Consider the following 21,545-nt stretch of genomic DNA (forward strand, 5'->3'; position numbering starts at 1 on the left):
ACAGGCATGAAAGCTAGGCTGAGGTGATTGATGGTATGTTTTAGAATTACAGGGAGATGGAATCTAGTATGTCACTAAAAATGTACTTCTTACACATCCATTTAGACTTCTTTCCAAATGATCTAGGTGCAGGGAGTTATAAGCATGGTGAGTGCTTCCACCAAGGTATTTCTATAATAGAACAGCAGCATCAAGAACAATTGAATCCTGCAATTATGGAGGATTACTGTTGGTTTTTACAGCACAAAACTGAGAACATACACAAAAGGCGCAACAAGTGAATCAAATATTTAGCCTGAACGTATTTTAAGTACATAATCTTATTATACTCATTGCTTTTTTAAACTGGTATTGCTATTACATATTGTTTTTGAACATTTTTAAATGGAATTATAAATGAATAAACAAAGTTACTAAAGAAAAGTTATTTTCATGATAGATAATAATATTTTGATTAAACCAACTTAACTCAAAACTAGAAGTGATCAGTAATTTTCAACATGATTATTAGAATATGCATCATTAAATTACTCATAAACAGTTGCATTTATTCTAGTAGAAGACAGAGAAAATTACAAATAAAAGACTTTTGGCATATCTGAAAACTACATAAAATTACCAAAAATTCAAAGCTACTACAAATCTAGACAATCAAGTGATCACCTCATTTGCATTACTTAAGAAATAATATTGAGATTAAACAAAAAAGTAGTGTACAGCACTTTCATTTTGCAATGTCTGGCACAACAGCCTAACAAAACAGATATTCAAAATGGGACTCCTGCAAGGAAATATTTTCTTGTTTCCCAACTTTCTGAATATAAAAAGATGAGAGTAAATGAAAAGGGCACCCTTTCAGATTATTTCATTCCTAAAGCAGTTGGTTAGTTGGCTGTTTGGCATTTCATGGCACAAAGCAACTAGGCTATCTGTGCCAAACAACTGGTAAAAAATTTAAAAATAAAATATACTTATTAAATTTTTTAAAAAGGAATGATGTTTAAACAAAACAAAAGCCCATTCTTTTATTTAAAAATGTAAATGGCATTAAAGTGGCCAATGACCCTTAAAAATTAAAAACATTTGTAAGGTGGACAGTGTCACCATTGCCCGTAACACTGTCCAGCATCAGGGGTAAACTTGTGGGTAAGAAATGTCTAAAATGGTGTTATCATTCAGAGTCATAATGATGGCATGACAGTAAAATGTTGGCAATTGTGACCTGAGTGTCACACAGACCATAAATTGGTGCATCAGTCTCAGACAAAAGAAAACAATGAGTTAAAAAACTGTGACAAATGAGTAGTATATACGAGGTCTGACCAATGTCCTGCCAAACCAAAGAAGAGCAAGCTTGAGTTCCACCAGTGTAAAGGCGAGATTATAGTCATAGATATGATCAACCCGAAAGGAAAAAGGCACTTGTTCTGCCCAAGTCTTGATGGCAAAGAAGGTGGAGGAAGATGCAGAAATGCAAGATATCTGGCAAAACCTTTAGCTGAGAGTATCAGCAATGCTCTGGGCATCAACAATTTCCTGGCCATCAGAGAGCAAGACTGAAAGGGAGACAGAATTATACTACCCACTGACCTTTCAAATATTTTCCACATATGACTTTTGAACTGGTAGTCAAAGAGATACTGGTTGTGAATTTAATTCAAGATTCCTTCTGGATTTGATATTTTACCTGCTGAGCATGTGCACAGGCCTGCTAAAGCAATGTGGTTTGAAAGTATGGGATACCTACAAAAGGTATCCCAGGCCTGTTTTTGAGCCTTCCATGCCATGTGACAGGCAGGATTCTACCATGGATGAGAATACCTTTGAAAGCATGCTGAGGTTTTAGGAATACTTTGAGCAACTGTCTAAATAATACAGATAGTCACTGCTACCATGCAGACAACAGTAGGATCAAGTTCTCAGAAAGCAGCGAAAAAGGGCCAATTCGCTTGATCCAGCTTCCACCTGGGAACGAGGGTTTGGTGGCATTAATCACAGCCAGTGTCTCTCAAAATGCCAGGAAATTGATCACTGCCCCATGAGTTATTGTCAACCCTCTATGAAATATGGGAGAAAAGTGAAGGGGAGCAGACTAAGAGATCAAGAGCAGTAAAAGATTGACTAAGTACATGAAAGTAAGTATAACTACCAGTATTGAAGAGAAAAAGCTTGTGATCTGAGAGCATACTTTGTACAGAGCAACCCCTCCCATCAGTATCAGCACCTCTTAAAAGGGGATTATGTCCATTAAAGCCCCTAGAATTAAAAAGGGAGATGGCAACTATTCAACAACAGCATCAAAGTCTAATTGGTCATAGCTCTCTCCAGGAGACAGGTAGAGAGAACAAATAATGATGGTACAATCCAAGGAATCACAGATGGTTAGGGCCTCCAAGGGTATGATGAATGGCAAAGACAGGGGGAGCACATGCTAAATGACCAGCAGTACCACCCTTCCATGCACTTGTCCATCACAGAATCTGTCATTTCTGTACAGAGAAAACTGATGAAAGATGGCTCTATCAACAGGTTTCAGAAATGTTTCCTATAAGGAAAGATATACAGGATGATAAGAATCAATCAGTGATTTGATATAATCTAAATTAGAATGAAGAAATCAACAGTTTCACTGTATCAATGTGGGCATTTTTATTTACATGGAAGAGAACTGGGCAGAAAGTTCTTCTGTTTTCAACCACATCTCTTCTCTTTTAGGAAGGAGGTCTATCGATCATTGTTCAGCAACAACCAAGTTCAAAGGTTGTAGTGAGAAGAGATAATTGTTTGCTTTATTGCATGTTCTATATTTTAAGAAAATAAGTTTAATAATTTATTTCTAAATAGTAATAATCCATGCACATATATAATGTATAATAATTGAAATGTGACTGTACATTATAAAATACTAGTCCACCAAAACACAGCCTAGACAGGGAAGACCAAAAGTCAGATTTATAGTATTTGATATATAGCTTGGGTGCACATGCACTGTGTCAATGCAAATTATGTAAAGTTAGCTATGTATGGCTGAAAGGTCAATATAATAAAATATATATATATATATATAGTCGTATCTCACATAAAATACTTAAACTTAACACATATTTACATGCTTGTAATATGTAGTCATTCTAGCACAAGAAAGCATAACTTATATAAATTTCCTAATTTTTTCATGAGGCCAGTTAAGTGACTGACCCCACATATTCAAAATATAGAAAATAACACACATTATAAAGTCTTACTGAAAACAAATGATTGAAATGTATTTAGGAAGTTTTAGAGATTATGTAAATAATATTTGAGATTTTTGGGTCAAAGAACAGTTTTGTTAATTGTAACATAAAATTACGTTGCACTCAGACTAGTAACATAGTAGACTCTATTTTCACAAACAAATCTTTATTGAAAATATTTAAGAAAAATTCAGATTTTCTTTTGCCAGAAAAAAAATTGTAGTATTTACTGAAAGTCTACAAAATTTTGTGAAGATACACATGCTGTATCAAAGGTTATAGTGCAAGTACTTAATGTGTGCAAATGTGTAGATGAACTCATGTATTTCATACCAAGCCTGTCATGAAAAGGTTAACACAAAAATATAAACTCTTTTAGTGTTAGAAAGTTGCATTTCAGCTAAAAGACAATTTATTACAGTGACAAGTGACAATCTAAAAACCAAACTCTAAAATACTATAAGTCAAAGCTTTAGAACATTTATTTATTTTTTATTATAAATTATGCAATTTAGTAGTCAATGAAACCACTATATGCTGAAATCAACAGATTTTTCCCAGTTTCACACACTTTCAGCATGTAAGATTTAGTACCATGTTCCAAATTAGGCATCTTGAGATTTTGGGAATTTTCTACCCCTGCTGTGTGTTTTAAATGTTTATAAGATTATAAAAATGTTTTGCCGTAACACTGTCACAAGATTAGTTCTGCTATTTAAATATAGACAATTGCAGAGGAACAGCAGGACCTGGCCACAACTATAGTGCAATGTGTTGCTACAATAATTTACAGGATGCAAAGTAACAGCCCAATGTGACCATGCTCCTATTAAAACATTTCCACAATGTAAAATCGTAAGATGGGTAGTTAACAATCTTAAAAAAATGAATATTTTCATAAAGTAAGTTCATATATCGTTTCTATGAATTTTAGTGTTGAAAATGATAGTTGCAAATTTTTCCAAATGGTTAACATGCACATTAACATTCATATTCAATCAATGGTTTTCTCTCCATAAAGTGGTATTCATAAAGAAAAAAAAAACTCTGTTATAGAGATATGTTGAATGATATTGTAACATTTATAGAAAGCCATAGGTAAAGTAAATTTAAAAATTATATTACATTATATATTTAATTGTCACTATTGCTACTGTCAGAATAAAAGATTCTCACATCTACCTGTATTAAATACGATTTTGGAACTTTCACTATAACCAATTTCATTCTTGGCTCGAAGCTCAACCTTGTAATAAGAGTTGGGTTCCAGTCCCCTTATATTAAAGCGACAAGAACGCCACTCTGGATAATTGATCTCAGTTTTCTTTATTTCATCATCTCTGATCCATGAATTTACATTTCGTCTCACCTGAAGTAAATATGAATTATTTCAAATTTTTACATTAAGTTTGCAAAATTCACTGTTCATCAGTTAATAATTTCTTTAATAAAAAAATGTAATATGCATACCATAACCAACAAAGTTATTAGAACTTAAAAATGTTTTTTCTGTACACTTACATGTATTACCATTCACTAATTTATGGCATGCATCAGACATTGTTACAAATGAATGTAAACTATTATACTGATAAAAAATATATTTCCAACAAAATTTTCATGATTAATGTATTTTCTTTAGCAATTTAGTACTTTCATATAACAAATCACAAAAATACTAGTATGACATTTGATCTCAAAACTTTAGTTCTTGCTCAGTTTTGCTTTTGCCATCCTTGTGTTTAATTTGAAAGTGCACTATATATGTATAGAAGTGACTATGTAAGTGTCTGTGTGAATATGCAAACTTTTATGTTGTTTTTGTCAGTAAATAAAGGGTATGTTATTTTTCAACAAGCTCTTGCACTCTCCTTATTTTCTCACACAAGCTTAAATCTTAGTTAAGTTTTAAGACACAGTTAGTCCTTAGATTTAATATTTGATCATGCTGTATTCATGCAGACCTATTTAATACTTTTTGCAGAAATTAATTCCCTGATAGTAACTAAACAGGCTGAAAGATTAAAAATAAAGTACAATGAGTTCCTTAAATTGTAAAGGAACTCAGAGATTAAACATGCAACTTCTCTCTTACATTTCTGGCATGTCAATACATAGTGGGCAGATGCTTGAGGACTGGAGAGTTGCTACCACTATTCATATGTTAGAAGGCAATGATAACAGTTGTACTAGAATGTGTAGGTCAGTCAGTCTTATTTCTGTAGTTGGAAAAATTCCAGTGAGTTGGTTGTGCAATATTATAAAGTCAACATCGATTCACTAAAGGAAAATCATACTTTCATAGTCTACTAAAACTTTTGAGGAAATAACTTGTGAATAATTCTAGAGATGGAAGGCTACCTAATGGAAATATCTTATTTTCTTTTGAAAAAAAAGATTAAGAGGTAACTTTATTGAAGCATCATGTAAAGGAGAATGGGGTGGAAATGTTGTTGAGTTACTTTTTAACTAGTTAATTACTTCAGTGGATTTGTACTTATGACTTTTAATGAAAATGTTTCATCCAAGTATAGCTGAAAGTAAAATTTTTATTTTATCTGAAAAAATATTTTATGTACACTTCTCAAAACAATTACAGCTTCTTATATTCTAGGAGTAAGAAGATAAAATGAATAAAATAAATAATGCCAGAAGTGCTGCTGAATTCATTTTTGTGCAAAACAAGCATCTGGTGACTGATAACATTATATGGAATGCACATTTTAGTAACATATAAAGATAAAGAGAACACTAGGTGTGTTCTCAGCAATTTGAAGAAGAATAGTTTGTGCAAAAATATCTAATTTCATTGTGAAGCATCAAAACATGGAAAAAGTGGGTTGACCAGAAGATTGTCAAGCACAAAAAGTCATAGCAAAGTAGTAACAAGTTTCATAAAGTGTGGTTAGGTTGATATAAATTCAATTTTAGGTCACCAAAAGAGTTGGCAAGAGGGACAATATTCAGCAACACAGGCTATATGAAACTTTTAGGTTTCAGCTTTGACCCATCACCATGAGAAAGGCCATCTTCAATGATGTTGAAAAGATTTGAAATGAATTGGTTAAATTGTGGTATATCAACATGCCATGCATTTCTGTCTTCTTTAAATACTATATAATTTACCATACATTTATTCTTCATCCTGTGTGCATGCTGATTGCACTTGAAACATGGTTGAGAAAACTGTTAAATCACTTTCATTCTAAGCTACCTTTGTTGTTTTTGGAAATGGATAATATTTGTTACAGTAGAGGAAGATATTGCTCAATATGATATACTGTGCAAGGATGTCAACAGCAGTGTTCTTCAAGAGTCGTTTGAGTGATATATAACAGTTACAGATCTGATTTCTGTTGTATTGAGAATTACCAGTTACATAGTTATTGCAAGCCATCTTTGTTAAATGGAGAGTTTCTTGTGAAGGAAGAAATGTTACATTTAGCCAATCTGGACTGAACTATCAGTAATTTAGTAAAGTCTAGTGAAATTTAATCATCAATTGTCAGTTTTGCAATTTAGGAAAGAAAATAATACTGCATACATAACAGCAAATATACACACTGTGTTTGTGTTTAGTGTTTATTAAGACTGACCATTATTTATTTCACTAAGTGTCCAATTTCATTACTTCATTTTATTTTGACTCACTAAGAGATTTAAAAATACCTTGTAATAGAGATCTTGTTATCTAGTGGGCCCATCTGATATAGCTCTAAACTTAATTACGATGCACCTGAACATGTTATATCACATGATATATAGATGCAGTATTAGAATAATCAATGTCACCAAATAAAAGTGCAGTCAGTTAGAAATCTCTAATGTGTTTGACTAATTAGGACTTCATCAAAAATGTATGTCATTTGCCAGTATATCTGAGTTTGCAAAAAATGTTTCAATAAAGACCAAAAAAGGTTTTTACTTCACTGTTAAATCTAGACTTAAGTTCACTTCATACATAATCGATTAGTTTGTAATATATTTTTATACACCATTCCTTAAGTGTAGACAGATAACAGTATGAAATATATTACTACAATTTTTGAAATAGATACTGTTTTGCTACTTAAACCTTTCCATTAACTCACAGTAATACTTAACTGCCTGTTTTGATACTTTTGACTTTCTTGAATAGTTACAACTTAATAGTTGGTCAAAACTCTTTTGTAGTGTAGATGAGTTATGTCTTATAAGTGAAACTTATGTTTGTGATTATCAGAGCTCTCAGTATTGTGTCAGACCTCAGTATTTTCAATGATCCTCAGAAAATCAAAGTGATGTTGGTGAGGAGTGTGAAGTTTTGATGAAATTTTTGCTCAATGCTATTTATCTACTTTGTATCACGCAATGTTTCAAGCTTCTTCAGTGCCAAATGATAATTTGTATAAGTTAGAAGTGGCCCTAGCCAAATCACCTTTGTGGAATGAGAATCTTGTGCATTTAAAAATAGTACTAGTTGTAACTTTGTATTTCTTTCAGATTCCATTATATGCAGTTTTATCCAAATACATAACAATGTTCTATGGCCTACTGTTTAATCAATGACATAATCCTTTGAATGTATTTTCAGGTATGAATGTTAGATCCTGATTGTAAACTGATTCAAATGCTGCACATGGTTGATACAGTATTGAACAAAGGAGGTGAGCATCTGTACACTGGATCAAATCCATGTGAGATTGACACTGTTACAAGAAATATTGTTATTATCATGAAGCAGGCACAAGAAACTTTAAGATTATGATTGTCCTTGTTTCTTTGTATTCAAACTACAACTGTATTTGTTCCAAAGTCGGTAAGCAACTGTTTAAGTTTTGCTGATAATGAACAAAAATATTGATTTTTGTGGGAATTCCCCTGATTTACCACATGGGTTTTGATCTAATAATACAATTTGCAATTTTGTTTGTAAACAATACTTTTGTGTTCAATGAACTGTAATCTGAGAAAGTATGCATCGATATTATTCTGAATTCTTCAGAGATTGACATGTTTTCAATTCAATTCTAAATTTATGTCTACTGCACTTTCATATGTTTATGTGGCCTTGATATGTTTTATATATGAGCAATAGATAGATATGTTATTCTTGCTAACCAGATCAAGTGGTGTATCATGCTACTAAAATGTTTTGTCATATTGTATATTTTCAATTGTTATTTTTCTTTGTTATAGTTGATGGTTGCTTTTTACTTAGCACTTGCAATTTAATAAAAAGATCAGCAATGCAACACTTGGGTTGAGTTATTGATTCAGAATACATCACACAAGACAGTGGGCAATTACAGTCAACGACTGTGGTTAACAATTGATCGAAGAACAACCCCAAGACCAAACGAAATGCCTCAAGAACTAAACTGGATGATGTGATGTGAAAGCCTTTCAACACTCACAGAAGAAGACATCCAGAACCATGACTGCCCTGGTGATTGAACATCCAAGCAGAAACATCTTGTAGCAAGACCACACTGGAACCCTCGAAGAAAAGAACCATCTAACTTGTGTGAATCAACTGATTCCAACCATCTCAGCTGATTTGTGAGTCAATCTATTTTATGAGATCTATGAAAGGTTGTGTTTAACAATATTCACACTTGGTGCAATGACTAGGCCTTTATTGTTAAATTAGGTCATGACTGATTGTGTCATACTTTTACTGTAATAATCACAGTTAACCCAATTTCAAAGCATTGTATCAGTATCGATATATATATATATAGAGAGGCATAAGCTTGGCAGAGGAGATTTTAGACATATCTCTAGACATTCCTCTGAACCCCAATGAGGCAGAAATTAGACATGCCACACAACTAAAGTTGCTGAAATCTCATGAGTTGTAGTGGCTGTGGATGTTTATCCTGAAACTTCCACCAATGCTCAAAATGCATTAGATACCTGTCTTAGTGCCAGAGTTTGTGTGCCATCTCTAAAGACTATGGAAAGGAAAGAGGAAGTTATTAACCAGTTTTGGACCTGGTTTAAGCAGAGCAGGCAACACTGTGACAAGGTGGAGAAACTGTTGGACTCTGTGTGTCCTCCCAAAATATTTCATGTCACAACGGAAGAGCTGAATAGTAATTTAGATGATCTTGACAGACTGTACTCTGAGGTTTGTGATCATACAGAGAATAAGGTATCAGATAGAGTGAAGAGCAATATCTAGACCCTACTTCGTAAGGGACAATAAATGGCAGAACACTGGAAGGCTTCAGCTGGGTCAGCAATTCAAAAAGGTCAAGCTCGACGACTGCCTCTAGGAGAGCACTTCTGGTTGCTCAAGCCACAACTCTGCAGGCAGAAAAGGAAAGGAGGAGGAAATAACATGAGCTGGAGTGTCTACAGAGGTGTCCACACAAAAAGCAGAGTGAGAGGCTCAGAGGAACTTCAGTGACAATGACATGAACTAGAAGGACAACGAATAACTAGTGAACTCCTCAGAAAACAAGCAGAGTTGCAAGCTCTTAATGAAGAAGCATTGAATATTGATGGCACTGAACATGATTTGCAGTTGCCAAGAGCTACTCCTTTTCAGGAAAAAGCCAATCCTGGTATACAGTCGCTTGTGAAGACTTTCTCAGATGTGGTGAACATCAGTCGACTTCCCACACTTGAGCCTTCTGTATTTGAAGGGGATCCCCTGAAATATCCAGGGTAGAAGGCTTCCTTTGCAGCACTTGTATATTCAACAATATACTGTTTAATCAATGATATAATCCTTTGAATGTATTTTCATGTATGAGTGTTAGATCCTGACTGTAAACTGATTCAAATGCTGCACTTAGTGATACAGTATTGTATAAAGAAGGTGAGTGTCTGTAAGCTGAATCATATCCACATGAAATTGAGATTGTTACAAGAAATATTGTCATTATCATGAAGCAGATATGAGAAACTTTCAAAATTTGGACTGTCCCTGTTTTTGTATTCAAACTACAACTGCATTTTCCCCGAAGTCGGTAAGCAACTGTTTAGGTTTTGTTGTTCATAAAAAAAAATATTGATTTTTGTGGGAATTTCTATGATTCGCCACATGGGTTTGGATCTAATAAAAGAATTTGCAATTTTGTTCATAAATGATACTTTTGTGTTCAATGAACTGTAATCTGGAATAGTATATGTTGATGCTATTCTGAATTCTTCATAGATTGACATGTTTTCAATTCAATTCTGCATTTATGTCTACTGCACTTTGATATGTTTTATGTGGCCTTTATGTGTTTTATATACGAGCTATAGGAAGATATGTTGTTCTTGCTAACCAGATCAAGTCATGTATTAGGCTACTGAAACGTTTTGTCATATTGAATACTTTCAATTGTTATTTTACTTCATTATAGTTCATGGTTGCTTATTACTTAGCACTTGCTATTTAATAAAAAGATGAGTAATACAACACTTGGGTTGAGTTATTGGATCAGAATATAACACACAAGACAGTAGGAAATTACATGTGATAAGGACAACCTTTTTACACCAGTAGAATCTGGGGAGGTAATGCACAATGGGGAGACCTAAGGAACACTGCACTGGAAGCAGTGCAATAGGTGAACGGAAGTGAATCCAGTTGTTCTCCTCAGAGTACCACTGTTGTTGAGATGTTGTTCATTGTCGTGTAAAATCAAGTTTGTTGTTGATCATCTCTTAATCTAATGAACAGTGCAATAGGTGAACTAAGTTCCCTAAATTTTTAAAAGCAAACCAATCCCAATTTATTCAATCTGATGATTGGTAAGGATGGGCAAAATGCCCTTTAGGTTTACTTATGATTATTCATAAGTGACAAAACAGTAAAAATTGGTAATACCATTTAGTAAGTTATTAGATGGTCTTATGAAACACCTCATTTCTAGAGAGCCAATTGCAACCAGAAATAAGTTTAGGTAAATTGGTTGCTAGTGCAGAATTGTATTAATAAAAGTGCATCTGTCAAGGTAAAATTCGTCATAGGATGAAATCCAGTAAAAAACAAAACAGGTGAGGGACTTGGGAAAGGAAAGACATAACAAAAGAAAAAGAAAAACTACTCACCTTCTTTATTATCTAGTGGACATGGTCAAAATAGCCATAGGGGGTAATTGAAAACCTTCAGAATAAGAAACTGCCAGATTATATAAATAATGTGAGTGAAAAGTTCTTGAAGAAGTGCACACACAAGCCTGCACAATGTCATTCAGCAGGCAATTTATTTGGACAATTAAAGATGTAGAAATTTGATGAATCTGATGACAAGTGACTCGCAGAAGTTTCCTCACCAGAAACAAAAGTCCAAAATCGGCAAAATGAATAAATTTGTGAAGCCACCTTGTTAATGTAACTGGGGGATAAGTCTCAATAAACTGAAAGATCCCAATGAAAAAAAAGAGTTGACTTCTAGACCCTTGAAAGAGAGATAATAAATTGTCTGAATCATATCAATTGTAGGTGAGAATTAGCTGACAAATGAATTTGTGAGAAAGATTTATCCATTTCCCTGGCTACCAATCTTTGGAAAAAAGGACCTATCAGAGTATAGCAGAATATAACTTGAGTGATAAAGAATCCTGTGCACACATAGTGCAAACAACTCCAACCTATGATGTTCAACTGTTTGAAACAAAGGACTCTAAATAATATGTAAAGGCTAAACAACATATAGGATTTAAAAAGCTTTTAATGATCAGCAAAACAAAAAGTAGTTGATGAGGCAGCCTTATATAATGTGATAGTAGAAAAAGCTGAACCTCTGTCAAAAAGCCATGTCAAAAACTGAGAAATAGTGGGTACTTTTGGATATGCAAGCCATTTCTGCTGATAAATGGCCATTATAGGTCTATGAATAGATTGAGAGAAATGCAAGGTAGCTCAATTTAGATGTTAAACCTTGATGTTATGTGAAATGCTATATAACTTCTATACATGATATTTGAGTTTGGGAATATCTGGATGTAAAATGTGGGATCAAAGTTGTTTCAATAGAAGCCAAAGAGGAATAGGCAAAGGTCGATAATCTTGAAAATACTGTAGAAGAGGAAACCATGGTTCAGTTGGCCAAGCTGGAGCTACCAACAGTACCAGACATGTAGTGGATTGAAACATAACTAGAACTCTGAGTAACAGATGTATTGGGAGGAAGGCATACAGGTGCAATCCTGACTGAATGAAGATCCAAAGATGGGGTACTGAGAACCACAATGCCTATAGTTGAGAGTTCCAATGAGTGACAAATGAATCGATCATAGGAGCCTTGAACTGAAAGCAAACCCATCAGAAAATTTTGTGATATAGTATCTATTCAGTTGAGAGAATACAACTGGGCTGAAACAGGAGATATGCTGTTAAACAAACCCCCCTGGAACATGTCAATCCAGGAAGCTTATATGATGGGAGTGAGCCCAGTAAAGAGTATCCAGAGTCTAAAAACGAAGTTCCTGAGAACATGTGCCCCTTTAATAGAAAATGGAAGAGACCACTGTGGGATTACCCAAATGAATCAACAGATCTAGACCTTAAACCATATCCCACTGGATGGCAAGAAGTTTTATCTGACTGAAGTGACTGCCTGTTCCATACCCTGGAGCCGGATGTGAGTTGGCTGTACCTGGTTTATAACTGCATTGAAAAGAACACCTGCATAAACAATATATGGAGTTGGTAAGAAAAAAATCCCCACATAAACAATAAATTGAACTGGTAAAAGAATGGACTTTTTGGCTTATTGATGGCTTATAAAAGGAGAATCTTAGTGTGTTGTTCTAGTAACCAATAAGATGGTAACATAAGTAGCCAGTCATCCATGTGGTGAGTGCACAGGTCTAGGACACGAAGATGACAAGAGAGGGTTCTTACCATTCTGCAGAAGATACATGGTGTCGAGACTAGTCCAAAGGGCAGAAACTGACCCTTGTGCACAAAACATAGATATTGCTAAGATGATTTTGCTATGAGAATGTGGAGATAGACATCAGCAGCATTAAACCTGGTCATCCATAGACCTAATGAAAAATACCAATAGACTGAGAAAATGCCATAGATTGAGAAAGGATTCTATTGTAAATGTGAAAGGACCTAAGAATTTGTTGAGATGAAATACATTAATGATTGGTTGCCAGTCTTTCATCTTTTTGAGCACAAAAAGCAACCAGGAATAAAATCCCAGAAGAATGGGACCAACTCTTTCTGTAGCCTAATTGATCAATAACACCTTGATTACTTTGGAATGAAGCTCCATACTAAATGGATCTGATGGAGATGGAAATAACAGAAGATGGGAGGATAATGGAGGAGGGGAAGTAAACTGAATGACCAAACTTGTTGCAAAAACCTAAAAGACCCATGTATCTGTGATGAGGGAGTTCCAGGTGGCTAGAAATTGATATAACCACACTCCCATAGACCACACCTGCATGGGATAGTCACTGAAATCATTTGTGATGTTCAGCCTGAGTGTAGGAGCCATGAAGATAAAGATGGGATCTGCTTTGAACATCAAAAGCTTGAGGAACAAAAGTTAGGGTCGAGAAACATGGCATGCAGTTGCATCTTGATTGCCAGCAGCAAACAAAGAAAGCCAAGAAGACAACGACGACAGGGATGTATACCAACAGACAACATCAATCTGACATTCCAACTCCACTAGGACACCCATGAACATCAATGGATGAAGAAAAGGAGCCTCACATTACTCATGGAGGGATACAGCAATTAGACAGACATTCTCCACAAGAAATCATCACCTAATAAATCCTAACAACATACAAACAAGGAAACCACATAAAGAACAGAAGTCAGTAAAAGGACTAAGGTAGAAGCCAACAAAGGACACAATTCACATTCAAATTGCTGTGGGGAATGATGATAAGCTTCCAACAATTTTGTAAAGGAAGATTAGTATTTTAAAACAGTAGTGTGGAGCAAGTTAGAGATATTGTCATCTATTCAAAGTGATACCAACATGGGTCAGGTATTTGAGAATCTAGATATAGATCCTCCTGGTGGTGGTAAACAAAAGCATCCTATTCAGAGAAACGTGGGGGGAAACAATAGTTAATCTGTAATGTAAATTCGCTGCAAATTCCTCAGCATGAACAGCAATATTCAGTGAAGGAGAAAAAAAGAAATATTCACCCTTAGACCTTTCTGTCGCCAAGGAGGGAGCAGATTCACAGGTGAATGGAGAAAACCCCAGAACTTGACAAACCTGACTGGCTAACTGAAGTAAAGAAGTAGATGGCTGATCCAACTTGGCATCTTGAGAAGCCAACCCAGTAACTGAAAGCACAAAGAAAAAAAAAGATGTTCAAGAGATGCCAAATACGAGATGTGAAATAGAGGAGAGCCGAGCAGCCTCTGTGTTGGAAACAGTAACCTACAAGCTAATACATGCCTGAAAATAGCACATCACAATTTTTTTTAAGATAATTAATATTAAAGTTTAATATCAGTTATAGCAAAAGCCACTAGGAGATGCTAAAGTTGCAGTCAATAATATTAGTTATTGCATAGTGTCTGTAAAGAAATTCTTTGCAGGGCTGAAGAGAAACAACAGTTTCTGAACATTTCTGGTTGTCTCTCAAGCCCCTTAGGGGTTGATTAAATTTAAAACCAAAATTATTGCCAAATTAGTTTAGAAGACAGAAAAATCAAGGCTTAGATGAGAAAAGCTGAAACCCTAGAGGTTGAAGAATAGCTATGTTAGCAGATGGTATATTTTGGATTTTTTTTTTTATTAAAACACACCTATGTGTTTTTATAAAAAATATAATTATGCCATTAGAAAAAAGGAGGTTGAAAATGTTACTTATGATATAAATTTTATACATGTCATGAAAATGTTGAGATTCAAAATAAAGTACAAAAGGATCTTAGTGTTACTGTGCAGTTATAAACTAAAGAATGGTGGAGGCAAATGAAATGTTGGAGGCTTATGTAGCTCTAATAAAAGAAAATAAGCCTAAAGTTGTGTGATCACAAGGATATGTCTGCAAATTTGAAAAAGGGAATAAAAAGAATAGCAGAGGACATAATGTAACAATACTCACTTAAGGTAACGAAAAAAATACAGAACGTTTGAGTAATGTGAAATTACAACAATTGAACTACACACATACACACACACAAACACAATGTAAAACTCTTACCAAGTTACATAATGAAATTTGTCATAACTATCACTTTTAAAATAATTATTTTTAACACTATTGTATGTTATGAAAACTAAATAATCATTAAATATTAAATCACTAAATAAATTAAATAATAGCTCTTAAACAAAACAGTCTTGAATATCCAATACCAAGGCAATTTTGCTGCTGTTTAGATTCTTAAAATCAGTTCTTCCATTTCCCAAGGTCGATATTTGCTCTATTTCAACTTTTCCCTTAAACTATAGCAATACTTAAATACTTGAGAGGTACTTCTCAAACCACTTAAAACTAATTTAAATGAGCTTTTCACACCAAAATTAATGTGATGTTATGAAGCAGTAAAAACCAGCACAATCTTACAAGGACAGTTTTAATACAGTACACTAGTGATTTGCTTTCTTATTTTTACATGTGAAATAAGCGTATAATGTGATTACAGCAAATAAGAAGAAATAAAACCTGGCAAGATATGAATAAGGTTAAGCAATGACTCACACATTTACATTTTATATCTGAGAAACAAAAGAAAAAAATATAAAATAATCAATTACATATTAACTTGTCATAATTCTAGATTTAAAAGTAAAGCAAAACTTCTCTTCTGTATATTATCAAAACATTTACCACACACTCAAATATACCAACATATTACTGTTTTTGAGAAATTTACATAAATAGATAAGACTGGTTCACTCATATCTGTCATACATGCAAATCAGAGAGGTATTTTTCACTGTTAAGATGTTTAAAAATATATCTCATATCAAAAGTGACTCAACCTAAATTAAATAATGTTTTACTTTTAAACACATCTGTCACTGTTGATGGCAAAAATTGGAATATAACTGCTGACAGATTTAATTTAAAATTGACTGTGTTTGTTTGTAGTTGAGCATAAAGTTCTCTGTGCTCTGCCCATCATGGGTATTGAACCCAGTTACTAGTATTGTACATCCAAAGACTTACTGCTGTGCCACTGAGGGCCTATGTTAGTCAGAAAGCTAGATAAACTATACAAGTTTTAGGGCATTGTATTTTACACATGTGGAAAACTTTTTCATTTTAAATTGAATAAAAAATTTCTGAGGTCACATAATTATAGGTAATTGTAATTTTAGGTTATAATTTGCAGCCATTCTAGGAAGAAAAAAGATATGTATATATTTTATTTCGTGATGGTTACAATGTTGGTAAAAATGACTGAGCCTGTTTACATAGAGTTAATAAAAGACAGGTAAAATATTTTGTCTTCAACATAATTTTACTACAAATATTGAAACAAAATAAGTTTAAAGATATTTAACTTAACAGTGCACATTAAGACCACCTTCTCATTTAATGGAAATAGCTGTCAAATATTTTATTGTTTAAAAATTTATGTCCAACTGTTTTACTTCAGATATTTATTCAGACCAAAATGATGCAGAGCATGAATTATTGTCATTGTTGAACTAATTGTATGATACTTTGTAACTAAGAAAAACTGAAATTTTTATGTAATTATGATGAATTTCATATTTTCAACACTTTGTTTATAATGTTCATCATTGTTTCCAATAACTTTAACAATGTTCTTTTCTTAAAATATAAAATGAAACAATTTTATGAATAGCAATTATTGTTTATACTATGTCTATAAATACCTGATCTCTATTTTTCATGCTCCAACTCACAAACACACATTAACTTGTTTGCTGTTAAAAAGACCCTTTAAATGTATCTAATTGTGGAAACAAAAACAAACACTGAATATAACAAATACATGACAGACAATACCTTATTATGATTATTTCTATCACAGATAAAACGATGTTTTCTTAAAACTGATTCATAAATATATTCCCGTGTTTATTACCTTGAAGTATTTGAGCTCAAAAAAAAGTATGTGCTTGCCATTGTCTGCAGGGATAATACAACGAATTTCATAGTGGAGTGAATAAAAGCTCATGTTTCCACCTGACTGAATAAGGAGAGGTTTATCAGGTACTGACTCCTTTGGCATTTTTTTGGACAGCCATGTGCTCCAGGCTCCTATACCAACTGCATTTTTAGCAGAAAACCGAAAGAGGTATGAAGTCCTTGGTTTCAAATTTTCAACAACATATGAAAGTCCTGTAAAATATGAAGTGTTTAGTGTGTTCAAATATCAGTATAACTCAATTTCCTAAAATTTCAAAATTTAAACTTACTGATAAAAGCATATTATAAGCACATGGCAACTGGGTGCAGTAAGTACTCTCTATCTCCACTAGTAGAAACTGGGGGGGTAATGCATGTTAGAGAATCTTGAGGAACAGTGCAATAGGTAAACCAAGTTCTCTGAATTTCTAAAAGCCAACCAACCCTGATTTATTCAATTCAATGATTAGCAGGGATAGGAAGGATCCCCTTTTAACTTTGTTCATGATAGTCCATGAGTGGTGGTCAAGCACAGTATGGTAATACTACCTGCTGAGCTTCTAGGTAGTCTTATGGAACACCTCATTTCTACAGAGCCTGTTGCAACTGATGGCAATTATAAAAAAAATAGTGGTTGCTAGTGTAGCACTGGTTTTATAAAAGTACAGGTGTCTGGGCAACACTCACCACAAAGTAATATCCTGTGAAAACAAGGTAAGTGACTCTGAAAGGTAGAAATAAAAATACCCTTCTGGATAATATAGCAGAAATGGTAAAGATAATTACAGGGGGTAGGCAAAACCCTTAGATGAAGAGACTGCCAAATAAAGCAAATAATGTAAGATAATAGTATTGAAGGAGGTCCACATAGTGGTCTGTGCAATTACCTCCAGTGGGCAACTCAACCAAGTTGCTAAGGATATAGAAAAGAGAAACCATATGATTAGATGGGACTCACAGTAGATATTTCACCATCAAAAAGAATAAAGTGTTGCTTAGGTTCTCCAAAGATATAAATGTAGGCAATGGATAACTACCACAGATTTAAATATGTCTTCATCTCACTATGAATAAGATCACTGATAGTCTCAACTGTGCATAACCCTCTGCAATTCTTCAGTAATGCTAGATAGCAGAAGTGGAAGAGGAGACCCAATATACCTCCATGAAGGAAATAATAATTTGGGAATTCATATAATAATTAGCATGCAAGTGGGTGAATGTAGCAAATTAATGTTTATTAATTTAGTAAAAAGAGACATTCATGGTATAACCATTAATGTAAAAGCACATTCTGTCTTGTGTGCAGGCGATATAACAAGTTATACGCCATATCAGTATTAGATATTTTATGGCAGGTAACTACTAACATTTAGGTTGAACACAAGTTAAAACCTTCTGAATTAATTTTGCCAAAAGATATCTACATGGTTAATATTTAAAGGTAACCTGATAAACCTCACCTTCACTCCATTCTTTATAATATACATCATTTCTTGTATTTTGGTCTTCTTTATACTCCATTAAATATGTTTTGATTGGCATCTCACCATCTTCTATAGGAGAAACAATACTAAACACTATTGTTGTTGCTGTTATTTTGTCAAACAGTATTTTCTGAATTGGTCCAGGAATTGCTGCAAAAAATAAAGAAAGATTGAAGGTTTATGAGACAGTTTTTAAGTTAGATAAATGATGGAAAGCACTAACCAATGAAGATTTATATTAAATAGGGTTGAGAAACAATTGGGAAAAGTTTTGTTTATTCAAACACAATTGTACTTTTTCATCTTGAAAGAAGTTAAAAACATACATATAATTACTAGGAGTTATTTATAAACACTTATTCACCCCAACATAAGTAGAGCCAGCAAGTGGTGTCATTCACATTAATCAACTGAGACTTACTTCTCAGACAACTATGAAACATTTTACTCATGTTGGATAATTTCTTGATAATATGAGAACTGCACTTTAAACCTTAAACCTATCTTAACTTTCATCAGCCAAGATTGAGTGATGATGGAAAATATTAACCAACAAAGTATTATTTTCAAAATAGTTTAATGAAACAGTGTGGATTATTAAAATTGTCTAACACAAGTAAACAAGTTACATACATGTAAGACATACAAGTCTCAGTTAGTGCTACATGGTGATTAATAAAATCACTTGCTAAACCCACTTATTGAGACTGCAATGGAATATATTCTTGGTTTTAAATGTCTTTTATATAATGAATAACAAATTTATTTTACATAATTAATTCTTTTGCTAAGGGCTCGATATAATATGTATACAAGTTCATCTACACATTTGTACATATTATATATTTGCATTATAACTTGTGACATAGCATGTGTATCTCACAAAATTTGGTAGATTTTAATTAAGAATGCAAGTATTTTGTATACTAAAAATCACATTTTTTATTGAAATATTTTTACTAAAGATATGTTTGTGAACTCAGAGTCTGCTTCGTTACTAGTCTGAGTGCAAAGTGATTTCATGCTATCATTAAAAAAATTATTTTTCAACCCCAAAATTTCAAATATTATTTGCATAATCTCTAAAACCTGAAAACATTTCAAAGATTTGTTTTTAGTAAGACTTTATATTTTGTGTTATTTAGTAATAAGGCATTGGTTTAAGTTCAAAATAAAAAATATAATTTTTAGTGTTAACCTTTTCTTTATCCTAGTAATATATGTTTTATCACCATCACCCTTATGCATAAAACATTTCTCTCCTGCATCACATATACTAAAGTAAGATATATATGTATAGTTATTCAATTTCAGAAAGACACAACATGCAAATATGGTGTCAGTCCACTAACCTTTACCATATCTTATATTTGTATCAAGTTAAGTGTGATAAAGTTTAGAAAGAATATGACCGTAACATATTTTGTAAATATTCAAATTTCATTTTTATACTTTGGAAACTTTACATGTGGAATCTACCTATTTAAAATAAATGAAGCTAAACATTAACAGTAATATCTCAAATGAAAACATTTTATACTTTTAGTCATATTTATGGCAGTGTTAAAGTCTTAAGCTATAAACAGAAACCCCTATTCAATCAGATAAGTATATTCATTACAAAGAGTATTTTTGATATCTGGAAACACTTGATCTCCATATTAAATAATTTTCATAGATATATGAACAAATGAAACATAATTTCCTATTAACCTTTTACGTATATCCAACAAATAATGGAATGTTTTAACTGTGATTCCTCATGTCCTGAAACAGTAAAATGCTATCAATCCATCACAGAATCTATAATCTATTGTTTGAAAGACATGGTAAACAAATACACATTCTTCTATAATGGGTAACACAAACTACCTTCCTTACAAAATCTGGGTAAGTATTACTGTTTTGATACAATCTTGTGAACATTGCAAGGCCTCAGGCTCTTTGAAATGTACCGAAAAAAACTGTTATTGCATGACCAATATAAAGAGACAGTTTGTTGTATTGTCTTTAAAGAAGATTTACCAACTACTTCATTTATAATTTTATGGCTGTTCTAGTTCATGTGTATCCCATGTTAATCACAGTTTTGCTAAAGCTGAGGTGATTTTAATCAGATGGACTGCATTTTGATGTTCTTTTAAACTTAAATGCCTTAGGCATCTACTGATTTCTCTAATACAAATCATCAGGTTAACATAGAGTTTCATAAATTTCACGTTTTTAGAATTAAAATTAATTTCAAGCAGACGCTTATAAAATACCAAAAGCTTTTCTTTGTTGAGTAGTTCTTATACTGTGAACTACTGTATGGCAAAGTTCTGAATGCCCTTTGTATAACGCAGAGCATGTTTCACTTCATACTAGAATTCCTCACTCTTTCCTTATTGTGCCTACAGCAGGAGGCCACGCAGAAGCTTGCCTTTTGTCAAACATAATTGCAACAGTGATGGAAAACCATATATTTTCTGGTTGTGGGGAGGTGTATGGGAATGTACAATAGAGTTCTGAATAATTGTACATGTATGATTATTTACTTTCATGCATTTATCCACCCTGTAAGATATTTATTCAGAAGTGTACAACTATTAAATTTTGGCCAACAAGGCAGAGAGAAATCTGCTAGTATAACTTACTTGATAGAAATCTTGGCCACCTCACTTCCCCAGTGAATCTGCAAGCAAGTATCTCTTACATTAGTTATTGAGAGTCAAGCAAGTGCAGACTAGGATGTCTAATTATAGTACTCTGTGAAAAATCAAGAGCTATGTTATAAAGCCAAAACAAGGGTTTGGCCT

At 33.2% G+C, this 21,545-nt stretch overlaps 1 protein-coding gene across 1 annotated transcript in view; it reads right to left on the reverse strand.

The window, feature by feature from the left end:
- The window catches only part of LOC143225173 (fasciclin-2-like), a 117,034-nt gene that overhangs the window by 14,412 nt on the left and 81,077 nt on the right, over window positions 1–21,545 (reverse strand). The window contains exons 11-13 of the mRNA XM_076454132.1: window positions 18,724–18,897; window positions 17,217–17,473; window positions 4,419–4,605 (exon numbers count right to left, since the gene is read on the reverse strand). Coding sequence (XP_076310247.1) covers window positions 4,419–4,605; window positions 17,217–17,473; window positions 18,724–18,897 — 618 coding nt within the window. The remainder of the gene's footprint in view (window positions 1–4,418; window positions 4,606–17,216; window positions 17,474–18,723; window positions 18,898–21,545) is intronic.

The sequence above is a fragment of the Tachypleus tridentatus genome, chromosome 9 (assembly GCF_004210375.1).
Source record: "Tachypleus tridentatus isolate NWPU-2018 chromosome 9, ASM421037v1, whole genome shotgun sequence".
Lineage (NCBI taxonomy): Eukaryota > Metazoa > Arthropoda > Merostomata > Xiphosura > Limulidae > Tachypleus > Tachypleus tridentatus.